Below are 27,446 nucleotides of genomic sequence, written 5' to 3'. Positions count from 1 at the left end.
ATTTTAAGAACAAAATGTGTTCTCTCTTCCCTCTGAGAAAATCTGTATGCTGAAGTCAGATCCTGTTTTTCACTCTCTTTCCTTGGGTGTAAGTTTTACTTGCTGTGTTTGGTGTTCTTCTGTGTTCTTGGCATTGCTTAACTATTTGGTGATTCTTGGTTGTGTGCTGGCCTGTCATGCAAGATGTGCGATGTGTAGTTATTGCATTCCTACCATGGTGCAGGTTGCCAACAAGCATGGGTAAAAGGAACACTGAGTTCTTCCTGGGTGCAGGGAGCCGCTCTGAACAGTGCCTAGCCTCTCTTTAAATGTCCTGTTCACTAGCTATAATAAAACTGTTGCAGGACTTTTCCTTAGTTCAGCTAAAAATGGGGTTCTTTGACTCGCAGACAATTTAAATAGTGAGTAAGACAGGGTTTCATTGGGTAAAAGGAAGAAAAAAGGGGCAACAGGGACTCTTGCAAGGCCAGAGTCCCTGCTAGAGAGAGGGCTTCCTGCCCAGCCCTTGGCCTCCCAGGTTCCACACACAAAGGGGAGGGGCCAAGGTTCTCCTCACTGCAAATGTGAGCTTCCTGAGCACCACAGTGGGCAGGCTGGTTGGAGTTTCTCCAGGGACCCCCTCCCAGCTGGCTGCCTCAAAACCAGACATTCTCTTGTTCCCTGCATGGCCCAAGGGATGAGTAACAAAGGGTTAGGGGAAAGAGTGTGTGTGTGTGTGTGTGTGTGTGTATACGCGTGCGTGCACACACACATACACACACACACACACACACAAACACCCATGCACATCTGGTTGTTTTATAGGATTTGGAGAGGGAATGGAAACTTCTCAAATGATCACCTCTGGTATTTCTTGATTATGATAGCTCCAGGTTTAGAGAAAAGAAAGCAAGTTGGGGGTCAGACAAAGGGAAGAAGAAAAGAAACCTATTCCACATATTTAAAGAAAAGCTTCTGCAAACACAGAAATACAAACTGATTAACCATCCTCAATTGTTTCTTCATTTTATATACTAATGAGCTATTCTTTTTCATTTTTAGGTCTTCAATATAATCATGGCCAAACCTTATGAATTTAACTGGCAGAAGGAAGTTCCTTCCTTTTTGCAAGAAGGAGCAGTTTTTGACAGATACGAAGAGGTACAGAAGTGTTATTAATCTTTTCTCTCAAAACATTCTAACGATTATTGAATTTTAATTACAGTATCCAGTAAATATTCTTTAACATAAGTAAGAACATCTTTAGGATTTATTGGTTGGAGTTGTTGAAAAGAGGCAAGTTATGAGATAGAGTAATAATGATAATGATACTATAAATTTTTGAGTGCTCACTAATGTGTCAGATGACCTTCTAAACATTTTATGTGTATGATTTGTTTAATTTTTTACAACAACCTTATGAGGTTGTTGCTATTAATATTCTCCGTTTACAGATGGTTTTATGTAGTAACAGTTTTTGCTTAATGAAGTGCTTTTGGCAGGCTTTCTACATATAACTTTGTATGTGTTATAAATGTAATAGTGATTGAAGTTTGTGCCAGTCATTGCTTTGCTCATTTCATTGATACAAATCATTTTTGATCAAAGCTCTGGATGCCTCTGATTCTATCATTTATTGTCTGTGCCCTTGCAAGGTGGTGATGGCTCTAGACTTTCTATAGAGCAGGGGCTTTGGGCCACCAATCTGTTCAGAATGGCTGGGTAGATGAATTAAAGCCTAATTTGCATTGTAAATACATGATTTTTCTTCTATTGTACTTGAATTTGAGGTGACTTTGGAAGGAGTATATGATGAAATTGATGTTTCCTTTACCACAAAGTAAAATGTAAAACGTATTAAAACTTCATTTAGAGTCAGAGTTGGTTCCTTTCAAAATCAATGAAAGGGCTTATGAAGTGGCTAATTTGCTGATCTTCCCAGAGGTCCCAATTGTCAGATGCAGAAAGTGATGTAGGTTTTCTGTAGGCTGACATAACTTAATTCTTGTTGACTTGGTTTTTCTGACAGGTATATCATAGTACTCTCTAGATTTACAGAATAGTCACTTCTTAAGTAAACAAAATTGAGAATGCTAAGGATGGAGCTAAACATGGCCACTATTCCTTGTTTGAATTAAAATATTGCAGTGACAGCTGTTCATATGTCTGAAATTGAAATAACAGTGAACAGCATTCTGCTATAAGATGAAACAGAATAATATTCTGCCATCCAGAAACAGCCACTGTTAATTCTTTGGTAGTTTTCTTCTAGTCATTTTTTGTATATTTTTTTCTCTCTCCATGGTTGAGCTCATAGAGTAATATTTTTAAAATATAAAGCAGATCTTCTTTCTCCTGTGTTTAAAATGCTTCGCTCACTTCCCATTGTAACATAAAGGGAACTCCAGAGAATGAAATACAAGACCTTCTGTAATTTGGCTCCTGCTTAACTGCCTCAGCTTCGTTTGTCTCCAGTTTTCAACATAAACCCTACACCTCAACTATAGCAAACCACTTACGGTTTCTCCCATAAACTATTCTACTGCATGGTTTGTTTATGCTATTCCCTCTTCCTGAAATGCATTTGTTCCAACTTGTTTCATTGGTGAACTCCTCTCATCTCAGAACCTAGATGAGAAGTCTCCACTTCTGTGATATCTTCCTTGACTCCTTCAATAAAAGGTGATAACTTATTTGTACCACGACTAACCTACCCTTGCACATTTTACACGGCCTTCACATTGTATTTAATGTTTCTTTCTCTCAAACTATACTCTGAGTTTCTTAAAGTCAAGGATCGTATTTTACTTATCTTTTTCTCTCCAGGGACTAGCAAAATACCTGTAACCACCAAACTCTTTGTAGATGTCTAGCATCAAAAAGGATTTCAGATACAGTTGATTCCAATTCTGATTAATAATTCAGAGAAGGTAATTTTGAAAAGATTACTTGTAATCATTGGTTCAGTATCTGTCCTACTGTTATGTAAGAAAAAGCTATTGGAGGAAAAAGTACTTGACAAATACAAGTGAAATGCGATTTGATGAACCAGGGATTCATCATCATTTGAATCTTTTTTATTTCTTGTGATGATTTTCTTTGGTTATTAGTCGTCACAGCTCATATTAGGAAATACTGATCACCTGTACTTCTAAAGACATTTGCTTTTCCTCTGGATTCTTCTGCAAACTAGGTAAAGTTAGAAGAAAAGAACCCTTGAACAAGTATTAAATATCTAGCTAAGCTTTCAACTCTTTTGAGTGCTGTTTTACTAGGATTTTGTGCAAAACTGTTTTAACTTTATAAAGTAAACATGTCTCTTCATGATAACATACTGAACCACAAAGCCAAAGAATATTTCAAGCTGGATGAGAGCCAGTGTAAAAAAAAAAATTATTTGCCACTCCTATAAGACTCAGTTTTTTGGAGCCAGAGCCATGAAAATATTCAAGGCAATAAAATATAAGCAGAAGGTTCATTTCTATGGTTGGTAAAGAACAGCCATGAGGGATGATGGCTGAAAGCCAGTGGGAGGAACAGGAATTAGAGAAATAAAACCCAAGCATCCCTAAAGTGTCGTAGCAAAGAGACCTTTCATGAAGGGGCATAAATACTGTCAGCACCATATGATAACTAATGTTATCATCATGACCTCAAATAGCAGGTAAACATAAAATTATGTTCCATGTATTTGTTTAAAGAAAGTAGGGAGGTATCTTTAACCATAAGTAGGCAGTCACTAGGTGGGGGAAAAATGTTTAATAGCCGCTGTTTTAAATAGTCAATCAATGTAGTAAGTGCAAATGCATTTAAACCTCATTTTATTATTTCTGCATTATTGAGGAATTGTTTTTGAGGCAGCCAGATTTTTACAAATGACATAAGTGGTAGGCTGTGTTGTGGCATCTGATTGTATTGCCATGACGCTTCTAAATCTCTACTTCCTCTAACTTTGCTTCACTTACACATTACTTAAATGCAAAATATATTTTGTTTCCTGAGTGATGCTTAACATTAAATCTTTAAAATAGAGATTTGTCTCTTGTGGATGAGAGAGAAATAGCAGTGCTTTTAAAAATACATGCAATCCAGTTATCTGTAACTCAGCCAGCTCCCTAACTTTTCTGTAATAACCACATTAAAGATCTGTATTTCCTAGAATTCCTAGGTGCTTACCCACTCGTGGTGATGACTTATGTCCTCAAATGCTTCATTACCATTCAGTTTCCAGGACTGTTACATACTCCAATTTCTTTCCTTCCCTAAATCCATTTTCACATCAAATCCCAGAAACAGAAGGATGTTGTATAAAGCAGACTTTTATTGAAGATTTAGTAGCAGCAGAGGAGAATTGCATCACATACCAGGACAACTTTAAGATTAAAAATTGGAGATCATGCTGAATAAATTTCATTAGCCAACCCAGCCAGGGTGTCTCTCTTTTTTCTTTGTCCCACTCCTCCATCAAGATGGATGTTCCTGTTTCCTTTATTTTATTTAAATCACTCTCAGAGTTTTTTTCTGCTTTTCCAAATGCTTTTTTCTTAAGTGTTAAAAAAAAAAATTATCTCTCTCAATCTAAAGAAGAAAACCTCAAAATTCAAGTCCCTTCTTATCCTGAGCTGCTTGGCTGTCCTTTCACCTCAGACTCTCCCACCCAGACTCTCTTGAGATCTTCCCTTTTGCAGAAGTCTGAAAATTGAAGTGTGCCCTTAAAACAAACAAACAAAATCTAAAAAGAGTTTTATTCTTAAGAAGGAGACTGCCGTCATAGATAAGTGTTCACCAACAGAACTTTCCACAATGACAGAGCTGGTCTACATTTGTGCTGCTGTTTTGGTAGCCACATGTGGCTGTTCAGTACTTGAAATGTGGCTACTGGGACTGAGGGACTTAAGTTTTTAATCTTAGGTAATTTAAATTCAAATTTATATGGGTACATGGGCCTAGTGACTTTCTTATTGGATGGCATAGACAATCAACTCAAACTACAACCGGATTTCAAAATACCATTGTCCTTTCTTGACACTAAGAAATGTTCTCAGTGCATTCCATTGGAATCAACAAAATTCATCAGCCAGTTCTTAGTGGCAGCCAGAGCAGAGGTTCAAATGTTTTATAGATAACTCACCTCAGCCACTGGCCTCGTCTTCCCCACATCATAAACCCTATCTTGGGCTACCCCTTCTTCTCGCCCATGGGACTTTCTTGTATCTGAGTCCAGCTACCTAGATGGAGTACCTTTGTACATTTTTCTAGCAAAGTCTTGGTCCTTATAGTAGCCTTTGTACCTTCTACCCTACACATACACACACACACACACACACACACACGAGGAAAACAGACAATTATTGCAGGTGCCAGGATCAGAGGAGTATCAAAGTACAGAGTCGGCACAAACCTGAAGTCAGGCATAGTGGGACAGGCTGACTTTGGCCTCTTTCCAAAGCGGTTCTGAAATCAAATTGTGAGAAGCCACACTGTGAAGCTTAGAGAAACTCAGACAGCCTACACCCCACAGGCTGTTCATCAGCAAAGCAAAGCACTTTCCGAATATAATTTTCAAAAGACTTAAAAACACAAGAGTCATATAAAGTATTTTGATTAAAAGATTTTATTTAATCAGTGAGGACAATAGCAGGATGATAAAGCTAGTACCAGGAGCACTTCAGGAAGAGAGATTTACATAGGAAAGGAAAGGAAAAGTGAAATAAGTTTTGTCAATTAGATACAAAACTGGCTAATGTCCCATAAGCCACTAAAACCCTAACCTATTATAGATTGGGCTTTTTTGACTGGACACAAGTCATCTACATGACTATAGAACAACCGCAGGAAAATGTTATCTATTAAACTTCGAAGAATCTAGGTGTTAAACAACAGTGAATAGTAGGTCAAACCAAAAGGACATTTTTCTTTTCTTTTTTTTTTTTGAGACGGAGTTTCTCTCTTGTTACCCAGGCTGGAGTGTAATGGCGCGATCTCGGCTCACCGCAACCTCCGCTTCCTGGGTTCAGGCAATTCTCCTGCCTCAGCCTCCTGAGTAGCTGGGATTACAGGCACGCGCCACCATGCCCAGCTAATTTTTTGTATTAGTAGAGACGGGGTTTCACCATGTCGACCAGGATGGTCTACGATCTCTTGACCTCGTGATCCACCCGCCTCGGCCTCCCAAAGTGCTGGGATTACAGGCGTGAGCCACCGCCAAAAGGACATTTTTCTATAGAAGTAAATCATTCTTAGGTATGCCTCTTAAAATTATTCTTAGGTATGCCTCTTAAATCATGCTTTGAGGTAACAATGAAAAGAGAGATAGCCCTCTTTGTAGATTATTTTTAAGCTTTGGATAATTTAAATTAAATTATGCAACAGTGTCTGGATATACCTGTACTTACACTGAAAGATCCTTACAGAGTCATCAAAATGATAATGATAATAATGTTAGTTTTTTAACTTTTATAATCAACCTATTAGTTTTTCAAGTTTTATAATCAACCTAAGGGTAGATAAAACATTTAAATATTTTTGACCAAACATAACAAAAAAAGCTGTTACCTTTATCTGTTTAGAGTAAGGGTGGCAGACAGATGATGGAAATTAGAAGGGGCTTAGAGAAATGGAGGAAAGGCCAGAGGCTTAATAGTCTCAACAAGAGGGAAGGCTGATAGTTGATGTCCAATAGAGTCTTGTGTATATGATTTAAAGTATGAAAGTACCCAATCACAAACCAAAAAAATAAAATAATTTCAAATTTGGAGTTGGGGAAGAAAAAGTAGTGAAAATGAGTTAAATGGAGTTAGACTGCTGTGTTTTCATCCCAAGAAACCTATTCCTGCATGTGCCTGGTGGATAATTAGTTCAGTTACTGGTTGTCTTGCCATGAGTCCTCTTTTCTTAACCTCCTGTCTCTATTTGAGTTGGACATACAGGCAGAAACATGTTGGTGCCGATTTATCATACACTGCAGTTTTTAAGTACTGGCTTCTCAGTTTGGAAGGCAGCTGTACTCACCGCTATACCACCAACACCACTGGCTGGGCTTCTCAGTTTTAAACTCCAGGCTTTCAGCATGTGGCCCCTGAAGGCCTTTCACCCTCCCCCCTCTACTTGCTTCCACTTTTGTATTTTGATGAGAAAGGTAGTAGAACGTTCTTCTTGTGGTGTGAGAGGCGATGAAGGGGCAGCAGGACTAGGGGGACTGACCCCAGAAGCCTCAGTGAGGAGGCTGCTTTTAGGCTGAGTCTTGATCGATGAGTCAGTCAAGCACTCAAAGCACAGCTAAGAGAAAGGGAGAGACCAGCGCTTCTGTAAGGGCGTGAGTATGACAGCACACTCTATTGAAGGGCTAAGGAGATTGTCCAGCTAGGGCAGAAGGTAGGGCGGTGGAGTATGGGGTGAAGCTATAGAGACGGGCAGTGTCCACACCTTCAATGGCTTTACCTTCCAGCCCTGGGCATTGGTATTTGATTCTGAAAGCTCTAGGGAGCCTTTGATGGTTTTCAGCAGGGTAGTAGTCAGTTCTGGATGATCAATAACAAATGGATATGGCTGGATTCCTTGTGTGAGTAGTCTGGGAGGAAGTGTTGGGCTTGAAGGACTCAATGGACAGACAGTCACACACATGGAGCAATAAGGGAGGATTTTGAGTATAGGAGTAAATGAGAGGATTTTTCTAACCTGGTGGATATAGAAGATATGACAGAATAGGTGTAGAATGAGGTTGGAATTTCCAGCACAGGAACTGGACAGTGATGCAAGGCGGAGGGAATGCCAGAGAAAAGGTATGTGTATGGATGCACTTGTATTGTTCCTTTCTGAAATGAGGAAGAACCAAAAGCAAACGTGATACTGTTATATCTTCTGTGGTAGTACCTAAGAAGCATTTTGTATGCGATCACATTAATATTAGGTAAAAATACATTGAGCAGAAAGGGAAGAACATAGTAAATGATCCAAGAGGACAAACACATGGGCGCACCTTCCTCCCTCACTGCTCCTCTCCCAGGGGCACTGTTGCCATCTGATGGGATAAAAGAATGAGGACCCCAAGACTCTCACAGCCGCAGGCTTCCTTCACTCACCCTCTCATATGGGTGATACTGCATTCCTCAGGGTAGAGGAATTTTTTTTTTTTTTTTTTTGAGACGGAGTTTCTCTCTTACTGTCCAGACTGGAGTGAAGTGGTGTGATCTCAGCTCACTGCAACCTCTGCCTCCGGGTTCAAGAAATTCTCCTGCCTCAGCCTGCCAAGTAGCTGGGATTACAAGTGTGTGCCACCATGCCTGACTAAGTTTTGTATTTTTAGTAGAGATGGGGTTTCACCACATTGGCCAGGCTGGTCTCGAACTCCTGACCTCAGGTGAATCTACCCATCTCGGTATCCCAAAGTGCTGGGATTACAAGCATGAGCCACCATGCCTGGCCAGAATTTTTTTTTTAATATTGAAATAATCTCTAAGAATATATGATTTATGCCATATATTTATGTTGGATTTTTATTAAGTCTTAGCGGTGGGTCCCACCTCTTTTCCTACCATGGGAATGATATGAGATAAATGCAGATATCTGAAGGCTGAGTTTTGAACCGCAGCCAGTCCCCTAAAGCTTTGCTTTGACTCTGTCTGCACCTTAGAATCACCTGGAGAGCTTTTCACAAATACTGATGCCCACCGTCTCCTGAGATATTATCTAATTCTGGTTTGGGGCTCAGGCATCAGTATTTTTTAAAAATCTGCTCACATAAATTGAATGTGCAGCCTGGGCTGAGAACCACTGCCCTAAAGACTGATCTTTTGGAACATGGTTGATGCTGTGATTATTGGATAATGATCTGAGAGTAAGTTATTGATCCAACCTAGCTGGAAGATGATATTGAGGTTTCATCAGGCTTTTTGCATAAACAGAAAGCCTGTTTAGACAGAAAGATTTGAGGAAAAAGCACCTCTGACAGAATATTCTGAATTATAATTAGGGGTAAGATTGTAAATGTATATGTTTCCATGAATCTGTCACACATTCTGTATATTGTATGTAAATTACCATATTGGAATCATTAGGCTACAACAACCTATATAGCAGCTTAATGATGTTAAACAATCTTGAGTACAGTTGGCCTTTGGACAATTTGGAAATATTTTAAAGCCATTACAACTTAATCCATGGTGTGAGCCAGTGTTCTAGAAGGCTGACATAAAGCAGTGAACAAGACAAAGTCTCACTCCTTTGGGAGTGTATGGTCCAGTGGCAGACCAACAATAAACCAATAAGCATAGAAATGAACAATTTCCAGCAGTGTTCAATACTATTATGTTACTAAAGGAGTGATCGAGGGATCAGAGAGACAGGCAGACACTGAGGAGTAGGGGAGGGGACATCTCTGTAGGTTGGGTGGTCAGAGCAGGCCCTATTTAGGAAGTGGAGTTTGAAGTTGTAGCTGAATGATAAGAAGGAGCCAGTTTGGCTGGGCACAGTGGCTCACGCCTATAATCCCAGCACTTTGGGAGGCTGAGGCAGGCAGATACCTGAGATTAGGAGTTTGAGACCAGCCTGGCCAACATGGCAAAATCCCATCTCTACTAAGAATATAAAAATTAGCCACGCATGGTGGTGCACGCCTCTAGTTGTAGCTGCTTGGGAGGCTAAGGCACAAGAATCACTTGAACCTGGGAGGCAGTAGTTGCGGTGAGCTGACATTGCGCCACTACACTCCAGCCTGCGTGACAGAGCAAGACTCTTTCTTAAGGGAAAAAAAAAGAGCTAGTTTGGCCAAGAACTAAGGGAAAAGCATTCCAGACATGGAAATAGCAAATGCCAAGCCCAGGGGCAAACATAGTCTTGGCATGTTGAAAGAACAGCACTAAAGGTGGAGTGAGCATCATGGTCAGGGCATGGTAAGATTATTCTGGGAAGCAGACAGACGTCCCCTCATGTTGAGCAATAGTTCTCTCAAAGTGTGGTCCCCAAGCCAGCATCATCAGCACCACCTAGAACCTTATTAGAGATGTTCATTCTCAGGGCCATGTCACGGACCTACCGAATCAGAAACTCCAGGAACTGGCCCAGGAATGTGCGTTAACAAGTCCTTCAAGGAAGTCCAGTGCACACTCAAGTATACAAGAATAAATGGTGTAGAACCAGGCAGAGGTGTTTGGATTTCATTGGGATTGCTATGGGAAGCCATTTTGAACAGGGACTGGCATGATGGGATTTATATTTTGGAGACAGTTACTCTGGCAACCATACAGAGAATGATTCATAGGCAGGGCCAAAAGGTTGGAAAAGACCAGGACTTTAAGGAAGGTGAGCTAGAGGCTTAATCCTTCCTTTTCCTGACTGTGTCTCCATGGGCGATTTTCTTAATATCTCTATGCCAGAAAAGTAGGGAATGTTAAGGTGGACGGGTCGAAGACTATCAGTTGTTCTCGTTAGGATTCTACAAGTCTGTACACACCTGCCAGTCACCTTGCTTGTCAGCACAGCTGTGTGACTTCTTCCTGATGTGAGAAGAAAGCCAAGGCCAGGCATCTGAGCACCACCTCGGCTCGCCCAAACACCGAAGCAACCCAAAGCACCAAAAACTAAGATCGGTCAGGTTTTGCAAAAAAACATTCAGGCCTGTTCCTTCCTCTAGAACCAGACTTTGAAATAACAGTGTTAATAATGTTATCTGGCCTCTCATGCCCCCAAAGCTCGGAGCTCATTGTTATCCAAGCATAAGACCTTTAAGGAACGCTCTGGATGGTAGGCCATCTCATGCTGAAAAGGCCACAGAACTGGGTCAACATACTTTTTCTGTAAGGGACCACATATTAAATATTTTAGGTTTTACAAGTCCTGTAGCCTCTGTAAGTTACAGCGACTCAACTTTGTTATTGTAGCCCAATAGCAGCCATAGGATGTAATATGTAAATAAATGAGCAGGCACCTGGATTAGAAGACAAAAAGTACCACATAGAAATGAGTGACAGATTGGTTTTGATGGTAATGGTAATAATGAAATAATTTTAGTTTCAAGTAATTATTTTTACTCCTCATGTTCTCTTACTACTGTGCTGTATTTTTAGTTTAGTCATCCTCTGTTTTTCTTATCTTGATAGATCGTTGTGTCAGTTTATCAGCTTTTGCTGCATAACAAACTACTCACCTTTCTTTTCTAAGATGCTCTCATTTTTGTGGCAGGACACAGGGGCTTGCTCTTCTCATTTTCATTCTCTTCCCTCTCTGTGAAATTTCTCTGGGCTTGCTTTTATTTTTTCACAAAAGTAGAAGATAACTCTATTTCCTGGAGAAATGGAAGCATCTCACCCATGAAATAGTGTCTCAGTCAATTTCATGGAAAATTGTAATCCTTGAGATCCATGCTTCAAGGGTACAAGAAGGACAACTTATTAATGGAAAGACATGAGATGCATTCATTAGGAAACTAGACAAGGAAATATGGGGTCACACTAGATTTATAAGGAGCTTGTGGAAACAATACAAGACAGGAAGAAAGTATGAAAACAATGTGGTCAATTAAATAAAAATTAAGTGTAACTACCGAGAGATTCTTCCTGCCAGCTGCACAAAGAAAGAACACGGCATTGTAGTAAAGGAAGAGTTGGGCAGGGGTGGTGGCTCATGCCTGTAATCCCAGCACTTTGGGAGGCCAAGGTGGGCAGATCACCTGAGGTCAGGAGTTGGAGACCAGCCTGGCCAACATGGTCAAACCCTGTAACTACCAAAAATACAAAAATTAGCTGGGTGTGGTGGTGTGCACCTATAATCCCAGCTACTCAGGAGGCTGAAGCAGAAGAATCACTTGAATCCTGGGAGACAGGTTGCAGTGAGCCAAGATGGCACCATTGCACTGCAACCTGGGTGACAGTAACAGAATAAGACTCTGTCCCCAACCACCCCTCCCCCCGCAACAGAAAAAAGAGACAGTTTAATAGAGACCAGGCTGGCCATACCACATGAGAGATGAGCTAATACTCAAGTAATACTCAAGTCATCTCATCCAAAGCTCCCAGATGAGGGGTTTTTTAAAGGCAGTTTTGGGGAAGAGGAGGTGGGGTGGCTGGCTTGCTGCTGATTGGATAGGGCAGGGATGAAATCATAGGGGATCAAAGCTGTCCTCCTTTGTGCTGAATCACGTCTGGGTGGGGCCATAGGGGTGGAGTTGGCAAGTCCAGGTGGGTCCAGGTGGAGACATGAGTGTTAGGCATGCAAAAAAAAAAAAAACAACCTGAAAAGGTATCTCAAAAGGCCAATATTAGGTTCTACAGCAGTGATGTTATTTGCAGAAGTAACTGGGAATGTTGTATATCTTCTAACTTCCAGAATAAAGGCTGACAGTTGTATATGTCTGCACCTTAGCAGGACTCAGGCCCCCCTCTCAAACAAAAATGATTGCTTTTTGAGCAAGGCCTATTATCATTTGAACTGTAGCCTAAATGTCTTCCAAAGTTAGCTTGGTCCAAAAGCCCAGGAATACTTAAGGAAAAGGCAAGATGGGAGGTGGGTGAGCTCAGTCACTGTTATGATTTTTCTCACTGATATAATTTTTGCAAAGGTGGTTTCATAAGGAACTAGCCGAGGATCTACTTAGGTCTCTCAAGTACTACTGTACTATGCTAAAGAATTAAACTCAATGGCTAAAATTACAGTGCTGATTCTCTATTGCTTCTTCTCAACCTACAGCGTAAAGAGGAAAATGCTCAGTATTAGCTGCTTCAACCCTTGTCCGTGGGCTGCAGGGGAACAGGAGGGTGTTGGCCAGGGCATCCTTTTAATTAGGTTTGATGAGTGCAGTCTTGTAGATCATCAGGCCAGTGGTGAAGAGGCCCTAAGGACATCCTGGTTTCATTCTCTTTGCACATCTCTTCAGAATTGCACTCTGTTAATGCGTGTGGTATAGTCATTGAATTCATAGAGTTCATTCAAGTGTGAACAAATGCAGTCAGATGAAATATACAGCACATGTTAAAGGGAATAATTTTTTCTGTTGAGCAATATAGGGAGAAAAAAATTTTTAAAAATCAAGTTAACTTTGAAGTCCCTTCTCGAGTGATAAAATTGCATTTCTTTAAAAAACTTGTGCAGTTTCATGCCAGTGAATTCCCTGTTCCTGAAAATTATGAGGAATTATTTGTTGTTGTTTTAGAGAGGGTGCTGTATTAGTGAGGGTTCTTCAGAGAAACAGAACCAATGAGATATATAGAGAGTGATAAAAGGAAGAGTTTTATTATGGAGGATTGGCTCACACGATTACGAAGGCTGAGAAGTCTTATGTCATCTGTCTATAAGCTAGAGGCCTAGGAAAGCCAGTAGGTTAGTTCTAGTGCAAACCTGAAGGCCAGAGAACCAGGGGAGCCAATGGTATGTAAATGTCAGTTGAGTCCAAAGGCCCCAGAACCAGGGGCATCAGTATCCAAGGGTAGGAAAAGATGAATGTCCCAGATCAAGAGAGAGTGAGTTCACCCTCCACCATTTTGTTCGATTCAGGCCCTCCATGGATTCGATGATGCCCTCCTGTATTTGGCAGATCTTCTTTATTCAGTCTATCAATTCAAACACAAATCTCTTCCAGAAACAGCCTTATAGACACACCCAGAAGTAATATTTTATCAGCCATCAGCATTAGCCCAGTCAAGTTGACATGTAAAATTAATCATGACAGGTGTTTTTAACACGGATAGTAGTAAATCACTACCACTTTGAGCACTCACTAGGGGCTAGACCTTGCATTTGACAAATAGTATAAATGATCAGGAAAGGATTCTGATCTAGACCCCAAGAGAGGATTCTTGGATTTCTTGGATCTTGCTCAAGAAAGAATTACAGGTGAGTTGACAGAGTAAAGTGAAAGCAAGTTTATTAAGTAAAAGAATGTCTATTCCATAGACAGAGCAGCCCTGACAGATGCTGGTTAGCTATTTTTGTGGTTATTTCTTGATCATATGCTAAACAAGAGGTAGATTATTCATGAGTTTTCCAGGAAAGGGGCGGTAATTCCTGCAGCTGAGGGTTCCTCCCCTTTTTAGACTATATAGGGTAACTTCTGGACATTGCCATGGCATTTGTAAACTGTCATGGCACTGGTAAGAGTGTCTTTTAGCAGGCTAATGCATTAATATTAACATATAATGAGCAGTGAAGGCAACCAGAGGTCACTTTCTTCTAGTCATCCTAGTTTTGGCAGCTTTTGACTGGCTTTCCTACTGCATCCTGTTTTATCAGTGGGGTCTTTGTAACCTGTGTCTTGTGCTGACCTCTCTCAAGCTGTAACTAAGAATGCCTAACCTCCTGGGAATGCAGCCCAGTAGCTCTCAGCTTTGTTTTATCCAGCCCTTGTTCAAGATGAAATGGTTCTTGTTCCAATGCCTCTGATTTAAACATTATTTCACTTAAGCCTCATAAGAACCCTGTTTTAAGTGGGTCTTTTTAGTTTCCTTTTACAGTTTACAAAACTGGGGCTTAAAATGGTCAAGCATGTTGTTCGAGGTTTCATAGGCTAGTCACAGGCTTAGCAGAAGAATGGCCTGCCAGGTAGCCCACAGTGGATCTCCAAGTATGGTTTCAGACAGCATCAGCAACATTTGTGACACTGTTAGAAATGCAAACTATTAGACTCCACTCCAGACCTATAGAATCAGAAACTCTGGGGCTTGGGTCCAGAAATGTGTGTCTTCAGAGCCCTCCCAGTGATTCTGATGATTCAGCTCAAGTTTGAGAACCTAGGCCTAGGGCAAGGTAAGGAATTGTAGACTTACCTAGAAGGAAACAAAATTAAATCCCTTTAAAGTTCTTTACAGCTTATCTTCTGCAAATAGGTAATGCAGATAAAAGGGTGAAAACTGTTGAATAAAAGAGACTTCTTTATCTAGGTTGAACATACCAGATTTATTGAACCGTTGGCATGGTGCAAAGTACTTGACATCAGTCATCTCTTTAAACCCTCAGGTGGTTGTGAGGACTAAATGAGATTTTCCACCTTTTACAGAGGAGGAAGGAGAAACTTAGGTCACTTAAGAATTGCCTGTTAACCAACATGCAGTACGTGACGGAGCCAGTGTCCAGAACTAGTGTATTGGTAAAGAGAACATACACGGGTCATAGCTTTATGAGCCAGAATGGCTGTCAGCAGAGAAACATGTTCTTGAAGATATATATGATATATAAAATATATAATTAAGCAGTCTTTCTAAAGTTCAGTAATAAGCTGGAACCAAAGACCTGTTTAACTTTTTTACTCACCATTTGCTTTTTTTATTCTAGATCATAAGTGTTATACTACTAAGTCTAGGTGTTTTTAATCCATTTCTCTTAGGGAAATGAGAATGGAAAGACTGTATTTTTCATAGAATTTCTCCTGTAGTCTCCTAAGAAAACTGACAGCTCTACCTTATGATCAATAAAAATCAGCCAGTAAGGCAAGGAAAGTATTTACCAGGGCTTTTTTAGGTGTTAGGGTTTTTTTTGAGACAGGACCTCACTCTGTCACCTAGGCTGGAGTGCAGTGGCACACTCCTAGCTTACTGAAACCTCTAACTCCTGGGCTCAAGCAATTCTCCTGCCTTAGCCTCGCTCCTGAGTAGCTGGGATTACAGGCAAGAGCCACCACGCCCAGCTATTTTTTTTTTCTTTTTTGTAGAGACAAGGTCTCCCTATGTTGATCAGGCTGGTCTTGAACTACTGTGCTCAAGTGACCCTCCTGCCTTGGCCTCCCGGAGTACTGGGATTATAGGGATGAGCCACTGTGCCTGGTCCCTAGTCTCTAATTTTTTAGGAGGGATGGAAACTAGGTAAAATATACTATATGAAAAGAATATAATATTTTGTTTCAATTGATGGAAATAGACATAAAATATTGTCAGCAGGAAAAGCCTATCTTTTTAATATTGATTTTGATAAACTAATAAGGAGCATATAGTTTATAAACAACTTTGTCTTAAAGCCATATATAGTAAGCACTCGCTCTGAAATGCTGCTTTGTCAAGAACGTTAATTGAAGCAGATGGGCAGAGTCAGTATAGCTTCCTAGGTATCTGGCCTGCATATCCTTTCTACTAGAGTTACCCTGAAGACAGCATGCTGGCACCTCCACGGCTCTTCTACTCTGGATTTTCTTCTCCCAAGTACCTGAAAGGGCAGGTGATCTTCTTAACTTTGTAGAGATGTGAAAAGGAGACTAGTTTTTGAATGCTCACCAAAAGCCAAGTTGCCGGGATATTGTTTGCAAATACAGAAAGGATTTTTGTACTAAGTGGTATTTAGGGTAAAATCTTTGCCAAAGAACTCTCTCCAAAAGCTTGAAATACACATAGTTGGTTAAGGGAATGCATTTGGAGTTAAACAGAAATAGGTTCAGTTTTGGCTTTGCTACTCAAGAGATGTGACCGTGAGTCAGCCTTATACCCACCAAGCACTAAGCCACAGCTTCCTTGATTAAAAAATGGGAGTGATAATACCTACCTCACATTGCCATCATGAGGAGTATGGAAGATGGATTTGTTTAGAATGGAAGTCAGATTATGCCCTTGTTTTGATTTAAACCTTCGATGGTTTTCTACCTCATTCCAAGTAATTTCCGAAGTTCTTTCTGCGTCCTGCAAGTCCCCTACATGACCTACCACTTCACTATCCCATTGACGTTCCCTAAGCATTCCAGGGACACTCTGACCTCAGGGCCTTTGTGCCTGCTCTTCTCCCTCTGCACTGCTCTCCCCTGTACAGTCCTAATGGTTCACTTCCTCACTTCATTCTGTTTCTGCTAAAATACCACATTCTCTAAGAGGCCTTCATAATCATCTTACTCACCTACACATACAGGCTCCTGACCCTTCTGGATGTTTTTTTTTGTTTGTTTGTTTTTTTGAGACGGAGTTTCGCTCTTGTTACCCAGGCTGGAGTGCAATGGCGCAATCTCGGCTCACCGCAACCTCCACCTCCTGGGTTCAGGCAATTCTCCTGCCTCAGCCTCCTGAGTAGCTGGGATTACAGGCACGCACCACCATGCCCAGCTAATTTTTTGTATTTTTAGTAGAGACGGGGTTTCACCATGTTGACCAGGATGGTCTCGATCTCTTGACCTCGTGATCCACCCGCCTCAGCCTCCCTGAATGTTTTAATTGTTATATTTATCACTACCTGATAACTTACCCTTTTTTGTTCATTGCTGGAATCCCTCTAGAAGGTAAGCCCTGAGAGCAGACTTTGTTTCCTGCTATATCCCAGCCAGGGAATTCATTTATCACTCAACAAATATTTTATAAGGACCTACTATGATCCAGCACTTCCTTAGTTACTTATCTGAGACTCAAATTCATTGATACTTACAAGGTTCCTAATTTTTAAGGAATTTTAAAGGTCCCAAAGAACTGGAACTGAAAATCTCATTTTGGAGTATAGAGAAAGGTTAAGCCAGAGACACTATCTGTGGCAGCCAAGGAGGGGTATTGCTTACATTTCCCTTCCAGAGACAGCTGCCCTAGGAGTCCCCTCATTGCACAGCTTTGCTGCAGGGTCTTCAGCACCCTCAAAGCGTCCCTGCCCAGGCTGTACTGAATATGGCAAGCTGCTACAGCCAGGCCTTTCCTGCCCAGGTGAGGCTCCTCGGGTGGGCGTTCCGTGCTCTGCAGCTGCAATCCAGCTGTAGCCGCAATCCAGCTCCAGGTGTTCTCAGCTGTACTGCAGTCTGAGACATTTTCTCCCCAGTTCCTCCTCTCCTCTCTCAGGTGTTAGTCCTGAGGTCACTCAGCTTCCTCTCCCCTTTCTCTTTCACAGGCATTTGCCCTAATGAATTGCTCACATTTCCAATTCTGTCTTGGTGGTTTGTTTCTAGATGCAGCAGCCCTTCCCTCAGGGTAAGAGGGCCTCAGGCTAAGTCTTCAGGACTCTGCTGCCATTTCCTGAGGCCAACTCTGAGCTCACTGCAGAATTCTTTAGGTGGTAGGTAGCAGTGGTTCTTGTGTGATGTTCCAGTAATTGCTGCACTTACTTCATACACAATCAAAAGTGACAGAGCCAGCATTGACCCTAAAAGCCAGTGGGGACTGTGTATCTTCAGGGCCTAAATATAAGCTATTTCAGAAGACAAAAGTCCAACTGGAGCAACGTATCTTGCAGCTCTTGTGGGAAAAAAAGCATTTTCAAAAGCTGCATTATTTAAATGAGAAATGTATATATTTAAAGGGAAGTTCCGTAAAAGTCATTTGAGATTCCTTTTCTTTCAATGACTGTGTTCAGCATTGTCTGTCATCTCCAGATAGCAATAGTTTAAAATATTCTTTCATAGACCTGCCTTTTCAGATACATCTTCTATATCACTATATTTTTAATTACTTGCTCAGTGTAACTTATTATGCTGGAACCAACTGTTTTAATTAGAAATGCTTTGCTAAAGAGAAGAACTTATCAGTTGGCGGCTGTCTTTTGCAACTAAAAAGCATATCTCCTGTTGTTCTTAGGATTTTTTTAAATGAGGGGACAGTGACATAATGTGTTTTTAATATTTGCTGTAAATGTTTATTAAATATCCTGTTTACTTGCCTCCATACCTTTAAGTTGTTCTCTTTAATTTTTCCTTATTTTAGTTGCTAAGGCAACTGTTTTGACTACTGTGACAGTTTTCCTGCCCAAGAAAGTTACTTTGAGTGACCACCCACTCCTCTTGAAAACACATTTTGCTTTCTCCTTCTGCACGCTGAGAGGTAGTTGTTGAATATTTTAGGAATAATTTCTTCAGCTCTTTTCTGGCAAGAGTCAGGGAACCCTCCCGGAATCTGAGCATCCAGATTTTACGTCACCGTCCCCACAGCAGCTGGGGAGGGAAAATGCTTCGGGGAGGGGAAACGACAAACCTAGACAGATACAGAGTGTTACAAATCACGCCCCAAAGATTTAACATCTATATCGTCAAGTAAAAGAGAACGTGGGAATCCCTAACTGTTAGTGACCATAAAGTCAGTTGTTTAGAAACAGTTTGGCCTCTCCCAGATGGCTAATCCAGGCACTTCATTTCTCCCCGCCGATTCAATCACAGTTAAGCTGATTACATTCTCACAGAGCCAAGGATATTTCTAAGACCTTGTATCTAAGTTCTTTCAGGCTGTTATAACAAAATACCATATCCTCGGCCGCTATAAACAACACATTTATCCCTCACAGTTCTAGAGTCTGGGATGCTTAAGATCAAGGTGCTGGCAGATTCAGTGTCTGGTAAGAGCCTGTTTCCCGATTCCAAGATGACATTTTCTCGCTGTGTCATCACACGGTGGGTGAAAGAGGCAGCCATCTCTTTGGACTCATTTATAAGGGCACTAATCCTATTCAGTCTCTCAAAGGCTCCCACTTCCTAATTCCATCACATTTGGGATTAGGATTTCAGCATATGAATTTTTGGTGGGGGAGAGCACAAACATTCAGACCATAGCCCCTTGGTAAGCACCATTAAGCCAGATTTCATTTTTTTTTTTAATAAAAAATATATATAATATGAGAGATGGGAAAAGATGGTGTACCTTCCTCGTTACTCTTCAATAGCTTTCTTCGACTCTTCCAAGACAGGTCACTTAGGAAGTTGATGATGCTCTTTATTCCTGAAGTAGGAATAAAATGAAAGGGGTTTTCACTTTTCACTTGACACCAGAATAAGCGTTCTCTCTATCTCACTGTCATTGCTGGAATGAGCACTTTAAATGCTCATGGTTGATTACTGAGGGAGAGACGTTTTCATTTTTGTTTCTGTGGGATTTGGAATGCCAGGTCTATCGCCTTTAGAAGTCACCGAATAACTCACTTCACTGCCCTCTCGTCATCTGAGAATGTGCTGTGTCATGTCAGGGAGCACAAGGTAGAGGCTCCCCACCCAGGAATGACCTCTTCTGCTCGCTATACCCCAACACGCCCTCGAAAGGGGGAGAAAATGAAAACTGTGTGTAGTGATGACTTGTCTGTGGCAGCAGATTCTTGGCCTGAGTGTAGACAGGCTGACTTAGGCAGAGCAGGTTGGAGGAGTTGGAGCAGGAGCAAACACAAGCTGACCTCTTGTGCAGAAACCAAACTTTTTTCTTTTTCTTTTTTTTCTTTTTTTTAAGACAGAGTCTTGCTCTGTCACCTAAAGTAGAATGCAGTGGCTTGATCTTGGCTCACTGCAACCTCCATCTCCCAAGTTCAAGCAATTCTCCTGCCTCAGCCTCCCAAGTAGCTGGAACTATAGGCCCCCACTACCCTGCATGGCTAATGTTTCGTATTTTTAGTAGAGACAGGGTTTGACTGTGTTGCCCAGGCTGGTCTTGAACTCCTGAGCTCAGGCAATCGGCCCACCTCAGCCTCCCAAAGTGCTAGGATTACAGTGTGAGCCACCGCACCTGGCCCAGAAACCAAGCCTTTAATGAGTCTAAGTCAAGCCAGAGTTACAAACTCTGGGTTTCCCTTATGCTTAGCTTTATATTCTAGCTCAGTGGAAATAGGCACACACTAATACCGTTGCTCTTTTTAAAGATCTGCATAACAGAAATGGATTCCCTGTCAAAATGTATTTGTAGATCTCCCTCATATTATATATCACCTGCATCTTGTTGGGTGACTTGTCTAACCTGTTAGGATCAGTTTTCTCGTCTGTAAGGTAGGGATGGTGGTGTTTACCTCATTTGTCTTTGGTGGTTAATAATAATTAATACTAGCAACACTAATAATGATTACTATTACTATGTTTTATATTAATAATCAATACTGGGCCAGGTGCAGTGGCTCATGCTATGATCCCAGTGCTTTTGGAGGCTGAGGCAGGATGAGTGCTTGAAGCCAGCAGTTTGAGTTCAGCCTGGACAACATAGCGAAACTCTGTCTCTACAAAAAAAAAGTTTTTCTTTTTTAAATTAGCCAGCCATGATGGTGAATGTCTGTATTTCTAGCTACTCAGGAGGCTGAGGCAGGAGTATTGCTTGAGCCCAGGAGACTGAGGCTGCAGTGCTATGATTGTACCAGGAATTTGAAGCTGGAGTGCTATGATTGTACCGCTGCACTTCAGCCTGGATGACAGCAAAATTCTGTCTCTTAAAAAAAATCAGTTGTAATTTACTTAATTTATACTGTATATCAAGCACTCTAATGACCAGCAGTAGCCTGTGAGATAGGCATTATGGTTGATGTTGTTGTCTCTGTTTTTAGAGATGAAGAAATGAGTATCTAACCACATTTGGATCATTTCATCAGACCCTAAAGCCCATGTAAAATGCCCAGTTGTTTCTGCTGCTTGTGAGTTGGTTTTTACGCTTACATGTTTCTGTCATCGGCCAGGCATGGTAGCTGTAATCCAAGCACTTTGGAGGCCAAGGCGGGCGGATCACCTGAGGTCAGGAGTTCAAGACCAGCCTGACCAACATGGTGAAACCCCGTCTTAAAAAAAAAAAAATTAAAAATTTTTCCACAGGAAGCTGCAACGTGAAATATGTACCACCAGATAAAATAATGGAAGAGGGATTTAGATTGAAGAGAACAAATAAGGGAGAGTACATCAAACGAGGGCAGGTTTAGCAGGCAGCAACTCTACAGGCAGCAAAAAGGCTCTGTAAAGTTGAAAGAGGTGAGCCTCAGATTTGCTTCTGCTGTTCTGGTGGCTAAAGCAACGTGGAAAACAGAAGTGGTCCTAGAGTTCACAGTGTCCATTAGATGTAAGGAAAGCAACAGGTCAGTAAGAACAGAGTTTTTCCTGGTCCTAGGATCTGAGAAAAAAATTCTTACAAAATGCATGAGGTAATGAAAACACTCCGCCATAAAGTATCTGTAATAAGTACACAACGTTTTCAGTTGTACCGTTGTTCAGTCACTTATGTGGTAGGATTCACAGGGGAATCCATAGAAATGAAATAATTGAAACCAAAACAGGTCAGAAGCCCTTCTGGCCCTTAGTGATGATTACTGGCATCAGTGGCGAGGAGAGTAGCAGAGTCTCCTTCAGGTATGACTGCTGAGCAGTTACCTGAGCCCACTCCTGAACAGCATCAGTCTCTCACTTCTCAGCCTCAAAGAAGACATAGGATATTGTGCAAAACACTTAATCACCATGCCTCAATGTCCTCACCTGTAAAATAGGTATAATAATGAAGCAGCGTTGTTTGTCTGGGGTAAGAACCGAGGTTCGTTGTCCCACAGCCATGGAAAACTGGGATGCGGACACACCAGAGTGAGGTTAAGAGTGAAAGTTTAATAGGTGAAAGAAAGAGAAGAGCTCTCTGCGCAGAAAGGAGTCCCCGAGAAAATGGGTTGCCAGTTCCACAGTGAAATGCAGAAGGTTTAATAGATAAGCTTAAGGAGGGGCTGTCTGATTTACTTCGGGGTGAGAGATTGGTTGGACCAGGCGTGTCATTTGCATAGTGTGAAAAGAAGCTGGCCACTCTACCCTAATCTTTTATTATGCAGATAAGTTCTCTACCTGGCTGGTGCTATGTTGCCTGGTCCTTACTGTACACATGGTGACATAGAAAAGGGAAGATGGAGCCTCCATGTTGAACATACCTGACGTCCAGGTAGCCTTTTCTCTTGGTGCAGCTACTGGCATTCACCTGTACGAGCTTCCAGCTTGCTTAGCTATGTCTGCAGCTCGGTGTTTCAAGCTGCTCTTTGTTAGAAATGATTTGGGGGCTACTTTTTATTAAAAGGGAAACCTTGACAAGGACTCCTTTTACCCTCAATATCGGCCTAATAATTCTTTCTAGCTCCTGTATCAATAATAAAAAATGGTACCTTTCTCATAGGAATGTTGGGAGGCTAATAAGTTAATGTGCAGAAAGTACTTAGAGCATTGCCTGGTGCTTAGGAAGCACTGCATATGTTACCTAGCAATAGTAGGCATATTACTAGGTGCCACAGGCCTTTTGAATTGCTCATCAGGAGATTAGAACTGCATCTCCCTGTTGGGTTCCAGTTGAGCTATCAGTTACTGATGGAAAGGGGAAATGTCTGTATTTGACAGCAACCCAATAGGAACCTCTGTCCAAAGACTCAAAGGCTATGGAAAGGAATGCAGGAGCTACAGATGCTGTTACTTTGTCTGACAGGTTTTTTCACACGGTAATACTTGTAACGCATAGTAAAGGTCTGTGATGGAGCAGCCACGGCCATGCCCTCCGGCTCCTCATGTGGAACATGAGCTGAAAGGCCCAGTGTCTTTCATCTCATGGGATCTTAAAGCAGATGGGAGATGCACAAATGGAATGAACATTCTGTATCCTTCCAAGCAGAATTCAAGCTCATGAGGGTAAAAGCAACTTAATAAGGACTCACGCCTATCTATTACAGCAGTCCATAAATCATTAGGATGGCAGGATGCCATCACTGAGGGCTTTAGTTTAACTTGAAACAAATAAAAATTTGTGGTTCTGTCTGAGAGAGGAAGTGTTTGTGCAGAATCACAAAGGATCTGCTAGGTATGAAGCTAAAGGATTTCTCTAGAATAAGGAGAGGAAATAAATAGGCCATAAAACATCTCTTAGGCTCTGAGTTTTCAGGATCTGATAGAAAGCTGGACCTGTTGGTTAATTCTAAACCAGACTCCACCTGCTTTCCCAGCCTGAAGGCCATACCCATCATTCTCCCTGGTTTATGAGGTCTCTTTGGTGGTAGTCATTCATAATGTGATTTAAATTGGATGAGATCCCTTATGGCCTCTTCCTAACTCAGACTCCTCTTTGTTTCTCTCCAACCCTGACAAGGTCTTTTTAACTTCCTCTCCATTCTTATCAAACTAGGAAGCAAGGAGGGTGAGTCCCATGTGTACCTAAAGGTGGAGTCTACCTAGGAAGTGTTCATTTGTTGACAGTCCAGCAATCTGCTGGTGATAGGCAGAGCAGGCCCTGCTTGGGCAAGGTTGACAGAGTCGGACAAGCATGGGCTTTGGAATCAAAGAAACTGGCTTGAATTTCAGGTTTGTCACTATTGACTGTGGCTTTGAAGAATTTATTCTCCTCTAAACCTTTTTCCCCCCTTCTCTCTAAAACCGAATTGGCCAATGTGGTAACCACGAACCACATATGGCTGTTTAAATGAAAAATTAATTAAAATAAAAAATTCAGCAGCTTGGTTGCATTACCCACATTTCAAGTGCTTCATAGCTCCCTGTGAATCATGGTGAATGTATTGGGCAGAGCCCATCTGGCACATTTCCATTGTCACGGTAAATCCGCTGTACAATGTTGATCTAGTCTAAAACATTGCAGAGTTATCATGAAATTTATGTGAGCTGGCATTTGTAAAATGCCTCATACAAGAGCCCTAAATGAAATGGTAGCTATTTTCTTATAAATATGACTATTTAGTCAGCATTTACTTTGTCCCAGGTACTTAGACATTCTCAATATTAATTCTTTGAGAGCCCTGTGAGTTGGTATCAGTTTTCCCAGTTTACAGCTAGGAAAAGTGAAACATGGCAAGGTTAAGCAGAATAATTGCTAAGATTCTTCAGCAGGTTCCTGGTGAGGAGGCTGACATTCAAACCCAGGAACCAGTCACTACAAGTCCTGGGCCTCAAACACCACTGTGGACTGCCACCTCTGGTGAAGGTCTTCTTTCCCAGAAAATGCAGTTTCCTGATGGAATGTGAATGCCTACTCCATTTCACTCTTCTCTGCATCCTAATTTATCTGTCCAGTGACAAACACAACAGAGCTCTGACCAACTAATGTTTAAAAAGGTAGAGTAAAGCTTTTAGGATCTAGTCCAAATAGCTATCCCTAGCTGGTAATCAGACTTGACTATACCCTATTTGAAGATGCCAATTCCACAGTATAAAGATACAGAAATTTGCAGTTAACTTGGGAAGTGATGATGGGAGAGAGGGCGGGAGAGAAAGCTTAAGAAATAACTACAACTCACAATTAAAATAAAATCAACTACCGCTTAGGTGCATCCCCATCCAAAGAATTTCCTCCACTTCAATCAGAGTATTTGGCTTGCTGAGCTCTCTGACATTCCTTATGAGGGAATTAAACTTTACTGAACAGAATCACTTTAAAAATTGAAATAAAGGAAAAATATTTTAAATCTAAGTTGATTTAAAAGTAACTTGAATCTTTGAAAGATAGATTGTGATATTGATTACTGTTGAAACAGTATGTGTAGGGGAAAATATACTAAAAATAACACACAACTAAAAAAACATACTCTAATAAGAGAGGGAAGTGTCTCGGTAAGCTGGTAGTGGCACAAACCCCTCAGAGCAGGGATCCCTGAGCCAGAAATAGCCTCTAGCAATGGTGATCTCCAGCAAAAGTTATTCTTGACTCTCAAACAGAATGCCCTCTGGCCTCTGCTTTAGTAGTTTCACAAAAGGTGTTCCTGTCCCTTGCTAGGCTTGCTCTCTAGTGGAAACAGTTGGGTTGGATGAACTAACACGACCTTGAGCTCTAAAGGTGTGACTGTGATGAATTTTAACTAATATGAGAATTAAAATTCTGACCCCAACCCCCAACTTCTATTATGGTTTGTTTCTTTACCAGAAAGTTCTATTACCGTTTAACTGAGAAACAAACATACTCACAAAGGAGAAACAACCCAGCTTCCTTTTATGATCTCTCCTGCAGTGCCCAGATCTGGAGGAGGAATTTTGTGGGCTCAGTCTGGTCAGGGAGCCACAGCCCACATTCAGGTTGGGAGGGATCTATGTGAAATTTACAACTTCTGTTAGGGAAAAAGAATAGAGATGATGCGTCTTTACTCACCAGAGCGTCGTGTTATTATGTTTGTTAGTAGGAGGTGGTGAGAAACCTAATTACCTTGTGTTTTAGTTCCGTTCAGCTGATTACCTCTCATCCCTCAAACTTGTTCTTGATTTTTCATGAATGGTTTGAAGCATTTGGTCTGAGAACCTTTTAAGTCACAGTTGATGACCTGATTGTGGGTTTAGTTGTGAGCCTGGTCTTTAGTGTCAACTGGGTTTCATTCTAAGATCCCCTGAAGAATTTCTATTCTGATAATTGCTTCTCTTAACAACTGATATGTTTTTGTTTTATGAACTGGATGGGCACTTGGTAAATATTTTTTTTCCCCGTTTTTGCTTTTGTTGCTAGGGAGCCCAAAGCCAAACTGGCATCCTATGATAACTGTGCAGGACCTGTGACAGGCATTCCTGAGACCTGCCTTTTACTCTGGCCTTATTTTAGTATTCTGCTTTATTTTTCTTCTCTTTGCCCAGATTTCTTAACCGATTTTGAAAATGATTTCTTCCATTGCCATTCAAACAGTGTTCCTGGTTCAATACGAATTCCCAGGAAGTGTCTCAAAGTCACCCCAACCTCTAATATGAGTTTGTATGCATTACAAAAAGAGGCTTCTGCCTTCAGGCACACAGCCTCGACCAGTGCCCTTGTATTTCCACTTCTATCCTTGGCAGCCTTCCAAGGACTTCCCTGATGGGTTCTGGGCCTGGTGCAGCCCCCTCAATTTGAGCAAATTCTTGTTTATTTGTTTTACATATTGGCCTGCCGCAAAATCTTTTCTTTAAAAAAATTCGTTTGTTCATTCATTTTTTAGTTTGTTGGTTTTAGTGTGCTTTTGATGTGCTAGGTGCTAGAACACAAAGGTAAACAAGACTGCTTCAAGGACTCTGCCCTCTTGGAGGTTGCTGCATTCTGGTGTAGGAGCCAGTCAGTAAATCAAGGATCAGGGAAAGCATCTCTGAGGAGGGGATAATGAAGACAAAGTCTGTAGAATGAAGAGGAGTCTGATGCACCAAGGGTAGGAGGAAGAGACTTCTGCGCAGGAGGAACTGCAACTGCAAAGGCCCTGATACTAAAGACAGCTTGAGGGGGTTGCAGGAAAAGAGCTCTTATGGTTGTGAACAGGAAATGGAAGGAAGAACAGAGTGGAATGAGATAAGGTTTGAAGGACCCAGATTGTTCAGGACCTTTTCAGCCATGGTAAGGAGTCGGGATTTTATTCTAAATATAATAGGAATGCTTTTAATGAACTGATTCAAAGTTTAAAGAATCAATCTGGCTCCTATAGGTGTTAAAACGTGCCCTTGGAATGAAGAGACCTCCCCAAACAGGCTTTGTGTAAGCAACATGGCTATTTATTCACCCGGGTGCAGGCAGGCTGAGTCCAAAAAGGGAGTCACATTTTAACAATAGGCAGCAGAAAGAGCAGAAGTGAGAAGATCAATCCATGGGGGAGATAATGTTGGTTTGGGCCAAGGTGTGTGGTGATGGAGAGGGAGTAGAGTGGGCATATATTGGAAATATAGAAGTAGACTTGTTACTGAAAGTGAGAGGAACAGATGAGGGAAAATTAAGGATGACTCTTAGTTTCAATAAGTGATCAGATGCTAATGACATTTATTGAACTAAGAAAGTACTGTGTTGGAGAAACTTGGAGAGAGGGTAGAGAATAAAGAATTCAGTTATGGACATACTTATTTCGAGACATCTTAGTGGAAATGTCAAATAGAAAATATTTGAACTCACAGAGGAGAGGATGGGGCTGCTATT

At 41.3% G+C, this 27,446-nt stretch overlaps 1 protein-coding gene across 4 annotated transcripts in view; it reads left to right on the top strand.

The window, feature by feature from the left end:
- The first annotated feature begins 1,041 nt into the window (after positions 1–1,041).
- The window catches only part of PLCB4 (phospholipase C beta 4), a 159,098-nt gene continuing 132,693 nt past the window's right edge, over positions 1,042–27,446 (top strand). For all 4 annotated transcript variants that reach the window (XM_012455426.3, XM_012455424.3, XM_012455427.2 and 1 more), the window contains exon 1: positions 1,042–1,140. In XM_012455426.3, coding sequence (XP_012310849.2) covers positions 1,057–1,140 — 84 coding nt within the window. In that variant the 5' untranslated portion in view covers positions 1,042–1,056. The remainder of the gene's footprint in view (positions 1,141–27,446) is intronic.

The sequence above is a fragment of the Aotus nancymaae genome, unplaced genomic scaffold (assembly GCF_030222135.1).
Source record: "Aotus nancymaae isolate 86718 unplaced genomic scaffold, 86718_ANA_hifiasm-v0.15.2.pri h1tg000029l, whole genome shotgun sequence".
Lineage (NCBI taxonomy): Eukaryota > Metazoa > Chordata > Mammalia > Primates > Aotidae > Aotus > Aotus nancymaae.
Note: the sequence above shows the minus strand (reverse complement) of the source record. Positions and strands in the feature narration are given on the sequence as shown.